The 18,544-nt window shown below is 31.7% G+C and overlaps 1 protein-coding gene and 1 long non-coding RNA gene across 2 annotated transcripts in view; both read right to left on the bottom strand.

Moving 5' to 3' along the window:
* Nucleotides 1-4,940: 4,940 nt before the first annotated feature.
* Nucleotides 4,941-10,793, bottom strand: LOC122629263 (coatomer subunit beta'). Its single transcript, XM_043812486.1, has 8 exons — nt 10,640-10,793; nt 10,038-10,389; nt 9,016-9,954; nt 8,689-8,924; nt 8,261-8,599; nt 7,587-8,186; nt 7,230-7,502; nt 4,941-5,267 (listed from the first exon to the last, which is right to left on the bottom strand). The coding sequence occupies exons 1-8, from the start codon at nt 10,640-10,642 to the stop codon at nt 5,229-5,231; spliced, it is 2,781 nt and encodes a 926-aa protein (XP_043668421.1). The 5' UTR covers nt 10,643-10,793; the 3' UTR covers nt 4,941-5,228.
* A 4,685-nt stretch (nt 10,794-15,478) lies between these two features.
* Nucleotides 15,479-18,544, bottom strand: part of LOC122629264 — an 8,157-nt gene continuing 5,091 nt past the window's right edge. Inside the window, exon 3 of the long non-coding RNA XR_006327210.1 lies at nt 15,479-15,702. This is a non-coding gene — a long non-coding RNA (uncharacterized LOC122629264). The remainder of the gene's footprint in view (nt 15,703-18,544) is intronic.

The following is an 18,544-nucleotide window of genomic DNA, read 5'->3' as shown; positions in this document are numbered from 1 at the left end:
AATTATAATGTTAATTAATTTTGATTAAAAATATAAATTATTGGACAAATGGATAAATTTTTGGATAATTTGGATAAATATTGGATAAATTTCATTGAAATTTATTAATTTTATTAAAGAAATTGAATTATTATCGTTTTAGATCTGTTCTCGAAGAAATTATATAAATTCATACTTTTATTGATATTTTAATCATGGAGAATGTATTATGTGATTTATGGATCGTATTACCTTATTATCGATCGTTCGAAAATGCCTTAACGATCTGAAAGATAAAGTAAATCGATATTAATCATTTTGAAAATCGAACCTAGTTTGGATTATTTCAGACGAAATATTCGTTTTAAGAAACTTGTCTTTTGTATTCGTTTCGCGTACTATCGTGCCACCTGTGCCCATAAGAAAACCGATTTAGAACGAGTTTAACGTCTCTCGAAGGCCCGACGTAGAAAATTTCTTAAGAAACTCTTACGTTGAACGAACGCGCAACAGCTGTTCGCGTGTCTTCCGAATTTTTTATTCATATTTTATTGTACTCTTCGACGTCGACTATGGCGATTATAACAAAAACAAGAAAGAAAGAAAGAAAGAAAAAAAAAGAGAAATCTATAAATATCTTTATGTTTTTCATGCTTTTATCTAAATAAAAAAATAAAAAAATAAAAAAAAAGAGGAAAATAAATAAATAAAAAAGAAAGATAAATAAATTAAATAACATCGTTCTTGAAAACATTTTTCAATTAGTAACTTTTCCATATTGTTTCACTATAAAACGTATTTTGTTCAAAATAATGAAATACGAGTTGCCGTTATATTACATATATTTATATATACGTAAGTCATTAGTCATGCGTTTATAAATCATCGTGCAGTGTTTCGTATTACGTAGGACGTCCATTTGATCAATTTAAATAATGTACAATATTATCGTGTTTTTAATCATTCAAAAAAATGATACTACGAACGAGACGCATTAACGAATTTTATCAGATAGGTACGTAGATAGGTAGGTGGCTGATTTTTTATTTTTAATTACTCGTTCATCCGTATTCGTTATACACGTAATAAAGAGACGAACGAAAATATAATTAACGGAACGTTTAAGTATTGTCCCTGGAGAATTTGTTTCGGGAAATAATTTCTTTCGTCTCTCCGAGTGGAAGTGTTAACGACGACTACGTTCTAACGTCTTTCTCTCTTTCTCTCTTTCTCAACATTTTTTTTAATGATGTATATGGTGTGTGACGTTTTGAAGGAACAAAGTCCCATAGGACCTCATCTAGAAAAATTCTTTAGAAAAATCTTCTTTTAAAAAAATGAATAAAAAAAGGAGGAAATCTCAACAAAAATTTTGAATTTAATAATACATACGTACATACAGGGTGAGCTGTTTTATTTAAAAGAAAATAAATCGAAATGGTTGAATAAAATTTATTATTTTTGATAGATAATCTAAAAATTATTAAAAGAACCTACGTTAAATGTCTCTTCCTGTATATAATAAATATCGAAATATTTGTATAATTTTCTTTCAATTAGATGATATTTGAATAAAAATATACTGTTTAGAATTTGATAACAATTGTTTCTATTTCTTCGAGTAAAATTATTAGAAAAAAAATAAATAAATAAATAAATTCACGTAAATGATAAGTTTACTTGTTATTAATTGTAGCTTATGAAGAGAATTATTTGCGAGATCGATTTTGGTAAGAGGTTGACGTGTTAAAAAAATGATCTATCGTTCGCGCTGCGTCAGTGAAATACGATATAAAAAGGTCGACGTCGATGAGCGAGAGTTATGCGAGCGACGAAGTGGATTTAGTCGAACACTGTAAGGGACCGTTTTAACGAACGTAAGTGCGTGTTAGTATACCGTTCGGTTGACTCCCTTTTAATCCGCCCATGAAAATGTTGGGTAATAAATATTACCTTGATGCTGCGTCGTTTCGAGTTAACGTTTCTATCCACCACCCATTTAAATATCCTATATTAGATATATAATGTTACAAACTCAAATGTTGCAAAGTATTTTATCAGTAATTTCTTTTTTTTTCCCGATCATTACAATTTTTATATACTCGACAATTAATACGAATATACAAAACTTATGCATCGTTAAAAATTGAATTATCGTTGCTGAAGAAAAAGAAGATTTTTCTAGTTAATTATAAGAGACAATTTATGTATATTATTTAATTTAATTATTATCATTTATTAATTTATGTGATATATAATGTGACATAAATCAATTTATGTGATATTAACAAAGAAAAAAAAAAAAAGAAGAAAACTTAATGCATAACAGGAAAGAAATTATTACGACAAACAAATCAATTCGAGAAAGAATTCGTAATATATAAATTTCGATTAGCCGTAAGAACCAAATTTTTTAGAATCTCTGCGATTTCGTTTTCGATTGGATTCGAGGAAAAAAGTGGAGAAAAGAAACATAAAAAAAAAAAAAAAAAAACAGAAAAAGAAATGAAAAAGTGAAACAAATAACGATTTTCGATTTTCTACGTTGCGATGCGTCCCACCTTTTAAGGGCGTCTTCTATCTCTCTCTTCTTCTCTTTTTTTTTTGTTTCTTTTTTCGTTTTTTCCCCCATCCAAGAAAGAAGAGAATCAGTTTCGCAGGGTGCAAGGCAATGACGCGGACAATTTGTAGTCGGCCGTCAACGAGGGCCGTTTCTATTTTCGAGCAAACGCACGGGATATCTTTTTCTCCTCCTCTCTCGTTCGTCTTCTTCTTGCTCGCTTTTCTTTCGTCGATCCAGCAAAGCGAGCGACGATGACTATACACGTAAATCCATGCGTCGGCGGGCTCCGTTTATAATTAAAATATACTTAATTTAAAATAAACTTAAGCCGACAAATACGTCTGGGAACGATATAATATATTATATAATAATATATTATCATTAAATCATCGAGGATGAGTCATTGTTGAATATTAAAAGAAAAAAAAAGAAAGAAAGAAAGAAAGAAAGAAAGAAAGAAAAAAAGATAAAAGAACCAAAAGAAAAATTAATAAGAAGTGGATAATAGATCGTTATTCAAAAATTATGAAATGAATTCATTATTATCATTAAATCATCGAGAATGAGTCATTGTCGGATATAAGAGAAAGAAAAGAAAAAGGAAAAGAAAAGAAGATAAAAGAACTCGAAGAAAAATTTATAAAAAATGGATGAAAGGTTATTATTGAAAAGTTATGAAATAAATTCTTTGCGATTGCATAAGGATATACGTGTTTTACTACTAGGGTATAATGAGCTTTGTAAAAAAAGTATGACGTCACGGAATATGTCAATGACTCATTAAATCACGACGATTTCCTCACGATCCTCCGTGACTCTTCGCGACGAGCGTGAGACGAGTTCTCTCGTGCGTTTTGCATCGGCCAGCAAATTGAACTCTTTCGAATGCTTACGTAGGCTTTTCTTATTTTTCGTTACGGAGAACATTTCCAAAGTACTCCGATATCGTTATTTCAATATGCTCAACTTGAAGAAGATTTTTCGTACGAATTATTAAAACCTAAGTTTAAATCGGACGAATCGAATGACTAATAACGTATGAAAGATTTAAACGAAAATTCGTAGGATTAACTTTAATTATCTATTCGAAATTGGTGGGAATATTTATCTAATGGAATTATTTAAATCGTTGTTAAATCATAATTATCTTCATCTTCACGAAATTTTATATTAGATTAGCCAATAAGTAACTTAACGAAAACAATTCGATGGAAAATATTACTTGTTTAATTAGATCTATCGTTGTTATATTTAGATTTATTATTTATTAATCAGTTCAAATAAACATTAATATCGTCCGAAGACAATTTATAATAAATTTCGTACTTCTCTATCCTTTCAAAACAACGATGTAATTGTTCAAGAAAAATATTACGATTACGCGAGAACGTTCGGACAAAGTTTGTCTATGAAAAATTTATAATAATGTTCGAAGTATCGTGGTCTAACATTTTCAAAAGCTTTTGAAATGAATAACGATTGAAAATATACACTTTTACATGGAACAGTTATTATTAGTGAAATACGCATATTCAAAAGGTTGCATTTCGACGATCCAAATTTATCAGCTTTGCGTTTCGTTGGGAAACGAAACGTAACTCTTTGCACCTCCTCGTTTCCCTTGGCAAGGCAACGTTTAAACGGCGTTATATTTTGCCGGAACACGCGTGCCTCAATCCTTCTCTCTTATTCTCCTCCTCCTTCTTCTTAAAAGTCGTCGGTGAGCACGTACGGCTCGTACTAAACGCGCCTCTTTGTTTTCCTCGCGACACGTAACGCGTGCATCGGTTTCGTTCCTGTGCAAGGAGGCCACGAAAATCGAGGCACGTTTAAATTCGAAAGAAAAAGAGAGAGTCTGACACAATGAGAACGATATTGCATGATTATATGTCATATGTTTTAAATAATATGCCAGATAACGAAATATTCGTACGACGACCTTTGATGTGACATAACGTAATATGTTTTACCGACGCCATCTTGATAAAGAAAAAAAAAAGAAAAAGAAAAAAAAAAGATTAAAATCACGAAATTACGATATCGTAAAATCTTATCTACGTTAGTATAAATCAAGTTATGTATTTTAATCATCCGATTTAATGATTCTCTCGTCTTATATAATTTCATATATGTATGTGTGTTGTATGTATGTACGTATGTATGTATATATGCAGCCGTGTGTATATGCATGATTTTGTATATAAAAGTAATTTTAAAATCGTTGTGCGAGTCTCGTTGCTGTTCGAGACAATAATAAAAATGTACGATCTATATATGTAACTTCGTTATCACATATTTCCATTTATACTGTCTTCTATTTAAATCGATTTAAATAGATCGATCTGAAAATTTGTTTATCGCAAGATTAAATTGTTAACACAAAAGAAAAAAAATCGAATGGGTTGTACAATTCCTTATACTTTTTCTTATATTAACAATACAGTTAAAATTCGATATACTATATATATATATATTTATATACTTATAAGTATGTATCATTGAGCGTTCGCAGAATTGCGTTATTCAAGTTTTGAAATTGATGCAATGTCAATATAAATTCATTAGATTTTTTTTTTTTTTTAAATACTTGTCTAAAGAACTCTCGTTGATTCTTCGGGGAATGACCGATAGAAGGGGAATGAAATTATCATTCGAGCGACAGACACATTTATCGTTTCTCTATCGGCTAATCTTCTTCCAAAAGATCGTCATCCAAATTCACACCCTGAAATCAAAAATATTTCCTTTATTAACACGTGTACTTATACTTGTCCGTTGTTAGGATTAAATCATATGGAAAATTGTAAATTAAAAATATATATGTATATACGTAACGAAATAAAATCAAATAAAATAAAATAAAATAAAAAAGAAGAAGAAAAAAGAATACAAAAACAAAATATCGATAAAAAATATAAGCATACGCAATTAATAATAATAACAATTTTTTCATGAATTATGTATACTTTCCAATCAAAAAAAAAAAAAAACATTCGACAGCAAGTTTGTGAAATAAATGTAAGTATAATAAATATTTATTGTTTCGTACGAATGATTATATATAAACTATAAAGCACAAATGTTTGCGTTTCTTTTTATGGGCGTCTGTGATAATAGAAATTCTTTTGCTATTTCATGGAGGTTCGTTAAAAAAAGAAGAAGAAAATGAAGAAGAAAAAGAAGAAGAAGAAGAAGAAGAAGGAAGTGATCGATCGTAGAAGAAGTGAGAGGCAGAGCGTGACAAAACCGAGGGACTTGCCGAAGTAACCATAACGTAGGAGCTATCCGAACCGACTCCCCAAGTCGAATGTTATGGCAACAAGGCTGTAAACAAAATACAGCGTGACTGGCCCGTGGGGTAAACGCGATATCGGTTACGCGTTGCGGGTCTTAATGATTCGCTACTGATTCTTAAAACGCACTAGTCTTGCGTGGCCTTGTGTTAATAAAATGAACAGCATAAACAGTAATATATACAGATGTAGATTATGATACGGTTAGTTAAAAAAATTCTCTTATGTTGATGTACCCTTATGTGAATATCGTTAAAAAAGAAATATAACATTAAAAAGTTACACGATAATATCGTAATCGATTATTAATAATTTAATATAAAGTTTATTACATTATTCATACCTAATGATATATATATATATATATATATATATATATATATATATATTGACCTGATATTAAATTAAGCCTCGAAATAATTGACGCGTAAAACTAATCATGATCTTAAACTTTATATATTATATATATATATATATATATATATATATATATATATTCTTTTTTACAGCAAATAGAGAAATATTCTGCAGGTGATAATAAACGATTAGATCGATTTGCGATCGTTATCGTGCTATTGAATGTGACTATAATCCAAATGATCAGATACACTCGCATAGGCGACGTACGTCGCAGAATTATTTTCCTGGTTCGAAGCAGACCATGTTTTGGTAATCCTACACCCATCTAGGGTTACGGGCTCGCATTTAGGACATTAAGCCATCGACTAATAACATATCTATTCTCTCTTCGTCATTCTTTTCTCGATTTCGATAAATTCGTTAAGAAGACATCGAATTTGCTCTTTCTAATTAATTCATTAATTATTTAATTCGTCTTTCTGATCTTTCTGATTTTTTTTTTTTTTTATTATTTCAGATCTAGTAGATTCTAATGTTCAACTGATTTCAATATGTAACGTTACTACTTCCTCGAAGAATGACGTTTATTACCGCGAACCTATCGCAGGACGAATCGTTCGTGTCACGCTTACAACAGGATTAACATTGCGCTCGGTGTGCAACGGCTCCTTTTACTCGCGGCCACCTGTAAATATAGATCCATATGGCGCAGCAGATTTTCTTTACTTCTCACTTTCGGTACTGTTTCTCTCGTTTGTTTCATCCTTACCAGCGATTTCGATCGATTTGCTTTTATAAATTAAAACGAATAGCGAGAACTTAAAAAAAAAAAAAAAAACGTTAAAACGTGCCTTTGAACTTACTTTTTAATCATATTCGTTTATCGAGTGTCAGCATGCAAAATAAAAAATATAGATATAAAAGAATAACGTGCGGTAAGTAATTTTTGGAAAGGAACGAATGTAGAATCGAAAAGAACGATTCAAAATGCTTCGCGAAGTTGGTTTTCATGGAAATCGATGAAATTTACTCACGGTAGTGTCGATCGTATCGTCGAGTTCAAGATCGAGATCGAGATCGTCATCGTCGACAGTCAATGGCCTGGAACTACTTATTTTTATCACCTTTTCCGAAACTGTACTCTTTGGCAGATTCGTTTTATCTACGATCTCGAGATTTTGTAGTCTGTTGAATAAAGCCTCGTTCGATTGTATTGTCTCAGATTCTGCGGGAGCGACGTTATAACTGAATTTTCCTGTTGCTTCGGCTGCCAACATTTCTTCTATAGGTTTTCGTTCGATATTGGGCTGCAATCAAATTGTATTCGTTGAATCTTTCAGAACGTTTAATTATTTATTATGAATTTGTCCGATCGTTAATAAAATTTTAACCTGTATCGTTGGGAACGCAGATGCAGGAATTTTCTTTTTGTTTTTTTCTCGCAAAAATTGCTCCACTTTCAACGCTTCTCTGTATCCGGGAAATAGATTTTCATATTGCTCGGGATCAGCTAAGCTCTGTCCAGCTTTCTCGCTGACAGCTGATAATTTTTCTTTCCACAATTGAACGATAGACGATATCTTGCTCGGTGCATAAGTTCTAGCAAAGAAGGCAGCCTCAGGGATTTTATTAGTCTTCAAGAGAATTTCAATACATTTGTCTATATCCCCGAGTATGAAGTTTGACAAAAAGGAGATATTGTTCTTGCCCGTGTCATTAGCATCGGTGCCGAGTTTTTGAATCATGCTTGCATTTCCAGTACTAGTTGCTAACAGGAGTAAACCACCAAAGTCTTGAGCCTGATGTAGACAATCTTGAGCCAAACATAATTTTCCTTTTTGCGTTGCCAAAGATGCCAACTGTCGCCACTTTTGTTGACTATTCGCTTCTTTTGCAAGGGAATGTGCCGTTTTTAAATCTCCCAGAGCTAATGCTAACTCGAACCTGTGATCTGGATCGGTCGATACAGCCAAAGCTTGTTCTTTGAATCCCTGTTAAATCGTTTAAAAGATTGCTTTCTTATTTTGGCGATCTAACAGTTATACATCATGTTTTATATACAAACCTGTTTCTCTAAGAAATGGGCCACTCTCGTACGATGTTCTTTAGGTACTGTTGGCAATACTCTGTCGGCAGTTTCAAAGTCTTTTCGCATAACAGCTGTTTGATATTCTAATACGGACAGTAATAAAGAATAAGAAACAACGGAGAGTTCCTTATCACATAAATACAATCTATTGTCTCTTGGTACGTAACCAAGTAAATACATTGGCCTATCTAAATGAAAAACTGTAACTACTTCTCCACCAACAAAGTAGTTTATTCTATTAACACTATTCGTATAGATGAAACAATCGCCAACCCAGAGACCCGTTTTTACTACTTCTGTCATTTCTGCTACCATCTAAAATTAAGATCATTTATTATAGAATTTTTATATCTACTTTCAAGTTTAATCTATATTTCAAGATTAAAGTGAGAAAATATCGATACCTCAAATGCATCTTCTATATCCTCCGCATTGTCAGATGCATTAGTGACAGCATCAGCGACATACTTTAAAATAAAATACTGATCTGAGGTAGCTAATGCTAAAAGAGAGGCATTTTCAGCCCAATAAACATGCGTAGGCTGAATATCTATACGTCGGATTAATTTTAACATGTCCCAATCGAAGAAGGATAGACCAGACCCAGATGATACACCAAGTAAATATCCACCAAATATACCTGTAATAGATAAAAATATTACGTAGAAGGATGTTTGCTTTCAAAATATTTTTTATATAAAAGAAAGAAGAATGACTATTTTTATACTTACTATCTGCACCAAAGTCTGGCTTAAAACTTTTCTTCTCCTTGAAATTTTTGAACACCTTTACAGACGTAGTACTTTCCCTTACAGCATACTGACTGGAATCGGCTGCCCAAACAAATTCCGATGCTTGTCCGAAAGCTTTATTTCTCAGTGCCATAGATGTATAAATTATATACTCTCCATCTCCGCAAACTACTAAAAATCTTCCGTTTGGATGATGCTGAATAGTCTGAGGATAGATTTCGCATGCACCCATATCTTTTACAGCAAGAGGTAATCGTTCTCCATCCTGAGGTTCTTCTCCTAATGCCTTTAGATTTACTTGTTGGATTTCACTATGCTTCGCCCATACGATTTTACCACCTAAAGAATCCATAGATACTGCTGGTTCTTCTCTACCAACTTTTACCATGACGCTTCCTTCGTCGTAACCTATAGCTACGTTATTCGAGCCTCGCATACAAGCAATAGTCCAAACTCTTTCAAAACCATAATTAAGAGAAGATTCCAATCTATATGTTCCAGCGTGCCATATTCTAACCGTTCCATCTTCAGAACCAGTAAGAACGATAGGTAATTCTGGATGGAAACAGACTGCGGAGATATTTTGAGTATGTCCTTCCAAAGTCTGAACACAAGTTTTATTTTGATAATCCCAAATTTTTACATATTTGTCATCTGCTCCTGATATTAGGTAAGGCTTATCTCCGCCATGATAATAATCCACGCAGTTGATACCTTTTTCATGACCCTCCAATGTAAAATTAGCAGTCGACGATCCTAATTGCCATACTTTTACCGTTCTGTCTAAGGATGCACTGGCAAAAGTATTATTATCTTTAGGATTAAAAATAATTTGCATAACGTAATGTGTATGTCCTTCAAAAATTTGTTGACTTATCCAGGACTTTTCCCAATTCCATAATTTAATTGACATATCATCTGTTAAATAAAATTAAGATACTTGAATTACTTTCAGTGATGGAATATATGTACAAATAGAAAAATTAGATATAATTCTTTACCGCTGCTGGTTAAAATAAATGGTTGCGTAGGATGTACCGCTATACATCTGACGTAATCACTATGAGCTTCAAACGAATGAACACGTTCTAAAGTATTATAATTAAATACTCTAATCTGCATATCATCGGATCCAGTGACAACCCAATTCTTACGAGGTACAAATTTGGCTGCTCGAACTGGCAAATCGCATACTTCAAAGGTCTTTGCAAGTGTCTGATTTTCGTGATTCCATATGTTAACATTGCCCTGATACAAAGAACACAGCATCCATGGTTCCGTTGGATGAAGATCTACGCATTTTACTCTGTCTGACCTGGCGGTCAATTTTCTCTTAATATCTAACCTCAGAGGCTGTAAAAGTGACATGATGATTAAGTTTCATTCTTACAAATGTTACGAATTTCGCATATTTCATTGTATAAAGTAAATCTTAGAATTTTATAAACATATTTTATAAAATGTAGGAATAAATATTTTGACGTGTCAAGTGTTATAAAAAAAAAAAAAAAATACTAATGTCAATATACACTTGTCTACAGGTGTTAATCGATAACTACAATAACATGTTAACAATATGAAAAGTACGATGTTTAAAACGTACCATTTTAGATGTTTAAGAAATATCCACTGTATTAGATATTGTTAAATTCAACGAATAAAATTCAGTATCAGATTTAAACAAGAAACCTCGGCCATGAAGTTAAGACGTGGCCGATGATCCGGGTGAAAATGGCGTCCACATGTGGCTACCGATAACCCAACAAAGAATTTTTATCTAATTTTTTCTTCCACTTTGTTTGAAAACATCAAAGATAATAAATAAGTATCAAAATTACACCATTACTATACTCGTATATTAATATAAATTAAAGATAACATTTAAATTTGACATTGAATATCGTTATTATCTTATGTGGTTAGGTTTACTCGGTCGATAAATCAACTTTCGTCATCGCAGAAATTAAACTTAATTGTAAGATTACCATTTACGTCGATCAAGTAGGAAACTACATTGCAAATTGTCGAACATAATAAGTAAGTAATTAGATTAGTCAGATATATCGTATATAATTATTTATATTATACATTTTATATAACATAACAATGATTTCTTATTAATCGTATCTTTTTTTTTATCGTCAAATTGAATGTCATTTCATTCAAATATCTTCCATTGAAGTTAACTTATTATGAAGGTCAAGTTAAATGATGCACAACGTAAAACCGTAAAAGGTGTGTCGTTAACGGAAGACCTATCAAAAGGAACGAAGATTTAGGCGAAAAAGGTCGCAGCTGCGAGAGAAAAGACAGAGATTGCGTTGGAAATAAGAAACAGTTAACGTCTACTCAAGATCGTGAATAATGTCGTCGAAGGTTTCGATGATGTGCAGAGATAACGGATCGCCATCTGAATAATGGATGTATAGTTTGCTTCCTGAATTTCTGCAGGGCATTACGTGAAGATGTATATATCTTTATTTTTTTTGTTTAAAGGTCGAAGAGGAATGTGAGATCTGATTGTGAGATCAATAAAATATTTTATTGTAATACGTATTTTTTCTCTTTCTTTCTTTTCTTCTTTTCAAATATTTGATGTTGAAATAAATCGTCGAGAGAGAGAGAGAGAAAGAGAGAGAGAGAGAGAGAGAGAGAGAGAGAGAGAGAGAGAGAGAGAGAAAGAGAGATAATTCTTTAATAATAAAATCTTTCAAATATTCTTCAAATCTTCATGAAAATAGCTTTTGAGCATTCTAAATACATACTCTTTATATCGTTCTTTCAAAAACGTGATATTTTACATATCAGATGTAGCTACACTTGTACGATATTGTTAATCAATTAATTATACTAAAAACCTATAGGAAAGAATCGAAAGTAAAATCAAGAGGATCGATTATAAATGATTTCATCTGTAGAAAAATTAACATAATGACATTCATGCGTATAGGAAATTATAAAAATTCGGATATATGTGTACCATGTATATAAATATTTATACACATACATACATACGTATATTTGCTTGATGCGATTACGAGATAGGTTCGACGATCCTTCGAAGACGATCGTACGAATCTGACGTAACTAATTTTGTAGTCGTTGATCTTTGACACGAGTCATTCATCCATTCGCATCTATTCTTTCTCATGCTTGTATTTGTACACGTCCACTCAAGATATTTTCTTTTTCTCTCTGTTTTTTTTTTCTTCTTTTTATATATAGACGCTGGAAAAGGACAATAACAATCTATGAGTCGTATAATTAGCTGTCCGATCGAAATTACAATAGGACCACGTGATTTCTTTAGAAAAAGAAGAGTTCAGGAAGTAAAAGTAATATTTTTAAATGTGTATATGTGTGTGTGTGTGTGTGTGTGTGTGTGTGTATACAAATTACGATTTCGCCATAACTATCCACATCTTTTTTTTCCTCTAAAACATCGTAGAATACTCAATCACGATGAGTCGGCCTAATAAGTCGAAGTAAAAGTATCATAAAAGTTGCTCGCGTGGTTAATTCTAGTCTCGAAAAAAATATTGCTTAAACGATTACGTTTTCCTTTATATACTTTTCGTACTTCTTTTCTTTCTTCCTTTTTTTTTCTCTCTTTCATTTCGTAAGAACGAACTATTAAGGTTTTTCTTTTCGAAACTTATTTCTATTTTATTTCGTAACTTATAAACGTTATGAAAAAAAGAAAGGAAAAATCATTTGTTGATTAAAATTACATGTAAGTCCGTAGAAATCTGCGAAGAACGCAAATAAATCGAGGAAGAAGAAAAATAAAAGAAAAGAAAAGAAAAGAAAAGAAAAGAAAAGAAAAGTAAGAGAAGTGGAAAATAATAGATCGAGTCGATAAAAATTAAGAAAAGAGAGAAAAATAACAAAAGAAACGAACTAGAAAAGAAAAGAAAAGAGGAAGAAGAAGAAGAAGAAGAAGAAAAAGAGAAAGAAAAGAACAATAAAAGAGATCTTCCTGTTATATTTATTCGTTTCACGCTCGATCGCTTACAGTATCTTTCCTTCACGAAAGAAGAAAGTTCTCGCGGTATGGTTTCTCTGTTTTCTTTCTTCGTGTTCTTTCTCTTTCTCTCTTTTTTTTTTTTCTTTTTTCTTTTACCTCCTTCCGTTTTTACAGGTGATCCAGACCATTTCGTTATAGATACACAGGGAATGTTCATTCGTTCGTTCACGTTTTTAGAAACGATTTGTGGCTCCTACGAACCTCGCCTATGAAAAAGAGAAACAGAGATAGACAGATAGAATTCCAATTACTAGTTTGCAACGACGACGAAGTCGAAGGGATGGGGAGGAGAAGGAGGTAGTGGTGGGAAGAGGAAGAGGGGGTGGGAGGGGGGAGGGGTCCAGCGTCGTTTATTTAACGTGAACGTTCTTTGCAAGATAGCGAAAGGAGGAACCTGAAACAGGACTCTCGATAATCATTCGTTACCTCTCACCAGACTTTTAACGTGCTGGTATTCGAAAGAGAGAGAGAAAGAGAAAGAGAAAGAGAAAGAGAAAGAGAAAGAGAAAGAGAGAGAGAGAGAGAGAGAGAGAGAGAGAGATCGAAGGATTGTGGAATTTTTCGAGAGATCGTTCGTTCGATCTATTATAGATCGAATGGACGATCTCTCTCTCTCTCTCTCTCTCTCTCTTTTTTTTTCTTTCGCTTTGTTTCTCTCATTTCGTTTTTCTTAATCTATCTAGGTATCATCTTTATTGATCGAGTCCTTGCGAAATGAACGGTTCCTTTACCGATGCGCTTGGCCTAACTAAAAGAAAAAGTGAGAAAGGGGACGAGGAAAGTTAAGCTATTGTATATTCGCTTTGTAGTCTATTTCGATTAACGAAAAAAATGATTTCTTAATCTTTCTTAAAAAATGGTTTCTTTCTTTCTTTCTTTTCTTCTTTTTATCAATTATTGAATTTGATTTGTTTCTTTTTTTATATTGACATTTTCATTCGAGTAATTATAATATATGATGTTATGGTAAATGACAAATTAGATATAAATATATATTTGTGAAAATAACGTTACGTCGATACGTTCGCGTTAATCGGGATGATTCCAGAGAAATTTATTGATTTCGATTGTTCGAATGAAAATTTATCGGATTTGTAAGATATAGAGAAATGATGGGAGCAATGGGGTAGGTAGTAGAGGAAAAAAGAAATTATGATATATAGAAGAGATAGGACGATTTGATGGAGTCAATTTGTTCACGAGAAAATAAATTGGTATCGAACTAAACGGATATGTTCTTCGATGATTGCGTTATTAACGATTGTTATTTATACGTTTAAACTTTAGATCGAGCTTGAAATTTTGCGCAAGAGAAAAATTATTTCTATCCTTTTCCTTTACTCTTTCTTTTTTTTTCTTTCGAACGTAAATCGAATTCTCGAGAAATTGTTCTATCCTTTAACGATACGATTGGCGAACCAAGAGGAAAAAGAATCTTGCAAATTAGTTCGAAACTTGATGCATGACAGAGTCGAGTCTGTCAAACGAAATAGATCGAGAAATAGATCTTTCTAGAGAAGTCGTTTAATTGTAAGAACCGTGATACGTGGAAAGGATAGATAATTTGAAGGAATAGTTTGTTAGAGAAAATAAACTCTCGTTGAACTTAAACTTAATATGTCGAATTGAAATGACGAGAAAATTATATAAAGAAAGAAATTGATACGTCACGAAATTAGAATAATTCGAATTGATGACTGATCCTGTTGAATAAGTAAATTCCACAAAATGTTTGATACATCGATTACTATAAAAAGAAAATGCTTTAAGAGATAGCATTGTTCATCGTTTGAGATACATAAAGGAATCTTTGAACGACTTAAGATGGAAATAATTGTAATGACGATAAATTTATTCCTACATCGGTAATTCTACGAAGTAATCATTTAGTATTATATTTCTCGACAATAAAGTCGATTGCACACTTGTCGATAGTCGAAACGTAATTGATATTATACTTACACAGAAAAATAAACAATAAAAAAAGAAAAAAGAAAAAATAAACGAACGTTGATCGAATAATATGAGTTATTACATAAATATTTCGCCTTTCATAAATCACCTTTCGATTTTCCTTATATAACAATTATTAACAAATACGTTACCTTAATATTTATAGGAATACCTTTTTACGCAATTTTATTCGATGAAAGATAGATTGTTATTAGAGATTTCAATTTGATTCTTTTTTCAATTTTTTAAATCAAACTCTTTTGTAATTTTTAAATCACTGATTTAATATTGCGCGAAATTTGAAATAAAAATATTGATCAAAAAGAAACATTGGAAAATGTATGAGGAAGAAAATGCGATCGAAGACTTTATAATATTAATGATTGGAGTATATCGAGTAGATATAACTTTCTGTTTTTCCTTTTAAAGGATCGGAAAAAATCAAGATCTACGATCGATCGATCGTCGAGTATTCCGCGTCGTCTGAATGACGGGAAAATAAGAAAAATAAGAAAGAAACAAAGACTTTTTGCGAATAAAATACGAAAGGGAGAGGTGAAGAGAGAAAGAATATATCCTTCGTTCCGTGAATACTTTCAGTCAACGAAGGAATTCAGGGCTGTTGACTCGACCGTCCGCATTCTCGTAAAGCGCTCGACTTGCGGTAGCGTCTTTCAAACGTGCCTCTGAAAAGTGAGAGAAAATTGGAACGACCTTTTCTGCTTGACGATCAAACGAATGTGTGAAAAAAGCTGCTGACACGAGAAAGAAAGAAAGAGAGAGAGAGAGAGAGAGAGAGAGAGAGAGAGAGAGAGAGAGAGAGAGAGAGAGAGAGAGAGAGAGAGAGAGAGAGAGAAAACAGTTCAAGTCCGATTTTTAATCATTTATTTTAACGAGAGAATGACTTTTCAAATATCGAATAATTTTTTTATTTTTGTATTTTTTGTTGTTGTCGTATTAACATGTATTTGTATACTAACACGAGAAAGAGAGAAAGAGAGAAAGAAAGAGAGAGGGAGAGGGAGAGAGAGAGAGAGAGAGAGAGAGAGAGAGAAAACAGTTCAAGTCCGATTTTTAATCATTTATTTTAACGAGAGAACGATTTTTCAAATACATCAAATAATTTGTTTGTTTTCTATTTTTCTCTTTTTTTTTTTTGTTCTTGTATAGATATTCTGCACTTAATCACGTTTGTTCGTAAAAAATTTAGAACAAAGTAGTCGTGTGATATTTGAGAGATATAAAATATTAAAATAAACGTTACAATAAATTAATATAAGAGAAAAGAGATAAAATGGAAACGGAGAAGTTTCATTTTTCTTTTCGTTTCTTTCCTCTTTCACCTAGTTTTCTTTCTACAACTAACGATCAGTCAGTTTTCCCTTTTCACAAGGTGAAAAAGAAATTCGCACGTACCTTCTAATAATCTCGTTAGCCGCGATCGGAGAAAAGTCTACGAGCATAATTGAATCATCGTATAAAGTCGTACACGAGCACGAACGTAATTATCCTATTTACCGTGGATCGTTGTAATTACGTTAGTTCACGATTCAGTCTCGTTATTTTACGTGACACTTTCTATCTTTTGTTCTTTTCTTTTTTTTATTTCTCTTCGAATCGATTCCTTTCTTTTATCTTTTATTTTTTTCTTTTTTAATGTCGGCACCGTACTCTTTGTCATTTCATAAAAAAGAAAGGGAAAGAAGAAGATAACAACTGTAATAAAATCAAGATAAAAAAATGAAATTTTTATATATATATATATATATATACATATATAATATTTAGACAATTTATTTCTTAATTAATTTATGCAAACGATCTTCGGAATTATGAACCAAAAAAAAAGAAATGCAGAAATTTTCTCTTTTTCTCGGACACAATTTATTTCGTCGACTCTAATATTCTTTCAAGCGTATGATTATATTTAAGACGACCTCAATGGCACTTGCGCGTGAAAAATCGCGCGAAACGAGTCACGTGATAGCGAGAGGGAGAATGACTATCGAGCGTCGAGATGAGATCTTCGTTGTTGTTTGAACGAGATATTGCGTGTTTACAATCTTCCTCTTTCCCAACGGCTTTACGTTTTTTCTTGTACGCGTATAAATCTTTCAACGATGTCATTTAAATTAATCTCGATGCATTTCTTTTTTTATCACCGTGACGAATGAGTTTCTTATTAGACAAATTTTAAGTTTGTGTAAAGAAAAAGGAAAAGAAGAAGAAGAAGAAGAAGAAGAAGAAAAATAAGAAGACAAAAATAGCTGTAATAGTTGACACTTAATTATCTTTCTCATTTATGTTTTCAACAACTTCTAGAGTTTCTAATAAATTCGATTATGATTCTCTTTCTTTCTTTCTCTCTATCTGTGTATATATATATATATATAAATATGTGTATATATATAATATATAATATGTATATATATTTATATTTATATTTATATTTATATATATATATACACATATATAGTTTTTCATATATAAAACATAATATAAATATATATCACACATATTACATCTTTTAAACATATATATACACATATACACAATATAATACAATATAAATATACATACATACATACATATATATGTATATATATAATATGTATATATGTATATGTCTGTAAATTATAATTACTTGTGCATACACACAGAAAAGAGTCGATAATAGGAATTAGGTCAAGAACATATTCTTAAAGATGCGTTTCGACTCGCCCTCATACGCACCCTTTACAACATCTACTATACTCATACGTATATGTATATGTAATACGTATATATATGTATACACATATACTATATGTGTTCGTATATACTTGACCTTTTTCCAGACACAAACTTGCAACTCCTTTCGACGCAAAAACGAGCCGTAAATCCTCGTTGGAAGTCGCGTAGATTTACGACAAACGTTGTAATTACGTGTAATTGGCCCGATCCATATACTTCTTCTCTTTTAGTTTTTTTTTTTTCTTTTCTTTTCTTTTCTTTTCTTTTCTTTTCTTTCATATTTTTTATGCTTTCTTCTTTTTTTTCCTGTTTTCCTCGATTTATCAATAAGTCAGATGAGATCGATCGTAATGATCGAATTTCATTTAAATCGAAATTAATCGATTAAGTGGAAATTAATTGACTTTTTACAAATGTAATCGTCGAATTTGGAAATTTTCATATGACTGCAGCGATGGATTACGAATTACGAGAGCGAAAGCGCTAAAGAAGATTTATGGACTCGATGGCTTATATATTCTCTTTTCTTTTCTTTCTTTTTTTTTTCTTTCTTTTCTTTTTTTTAATTATAGTTAACGCCCATCTCAAGAGAAGGGCCGATCTTCGCTTAAGATTGGCAATTATTTCCGAGAGCGATTCGTCAGATTATGAGAGAGTTTCATTTGAAAGTCTATCTAGATGATTTTAATGAATCAACGAATCTTTCGCAAGGATTATATCGTAAAATCATTTTTCTTTCTATCTTATTAAAATATTCTTTTGTTGTCTTATTCCATTAAAAAAAAAAAAAAAAAA

This window comes from Vespula pensylvanica, chromosome 5 (assembly GCF_014466175.1).
Source record: "Vespula pensylvanica isolate Volc-1 chromosome 5, ASM1446617v1, whole genome shotgun sequence".
Classification (NCBI taxonomy): Eukaryota; Metazoa; Arthropoda; class Insecta; order Hymenoptera; family Vespidae; genus Vespula; species Vespula pensylvanica.
Note: the sequence above shows the minus strand (reverse complement) of the source record. Positions and strands in the feature narration are given on the sequence as shown.

Coding starts and splice junctions, on each gene's coding strand:
- LOC122629263 (XM_043812486.1), bottom strand. Junction 8,925..9,015: donor GCCAGACTTTGGTGCAGATA/GTAAGTATAAAA, acceptor TATCTATTACAG/GTATATTTGGTGGATATTTA. Junction 8,600..8,688: donor ATATAGAAGATGCATTTGAG/GTATCGATATTT, acceptor TCTTAATTTTAG/ATGGTAGCAGAAATGACAGA.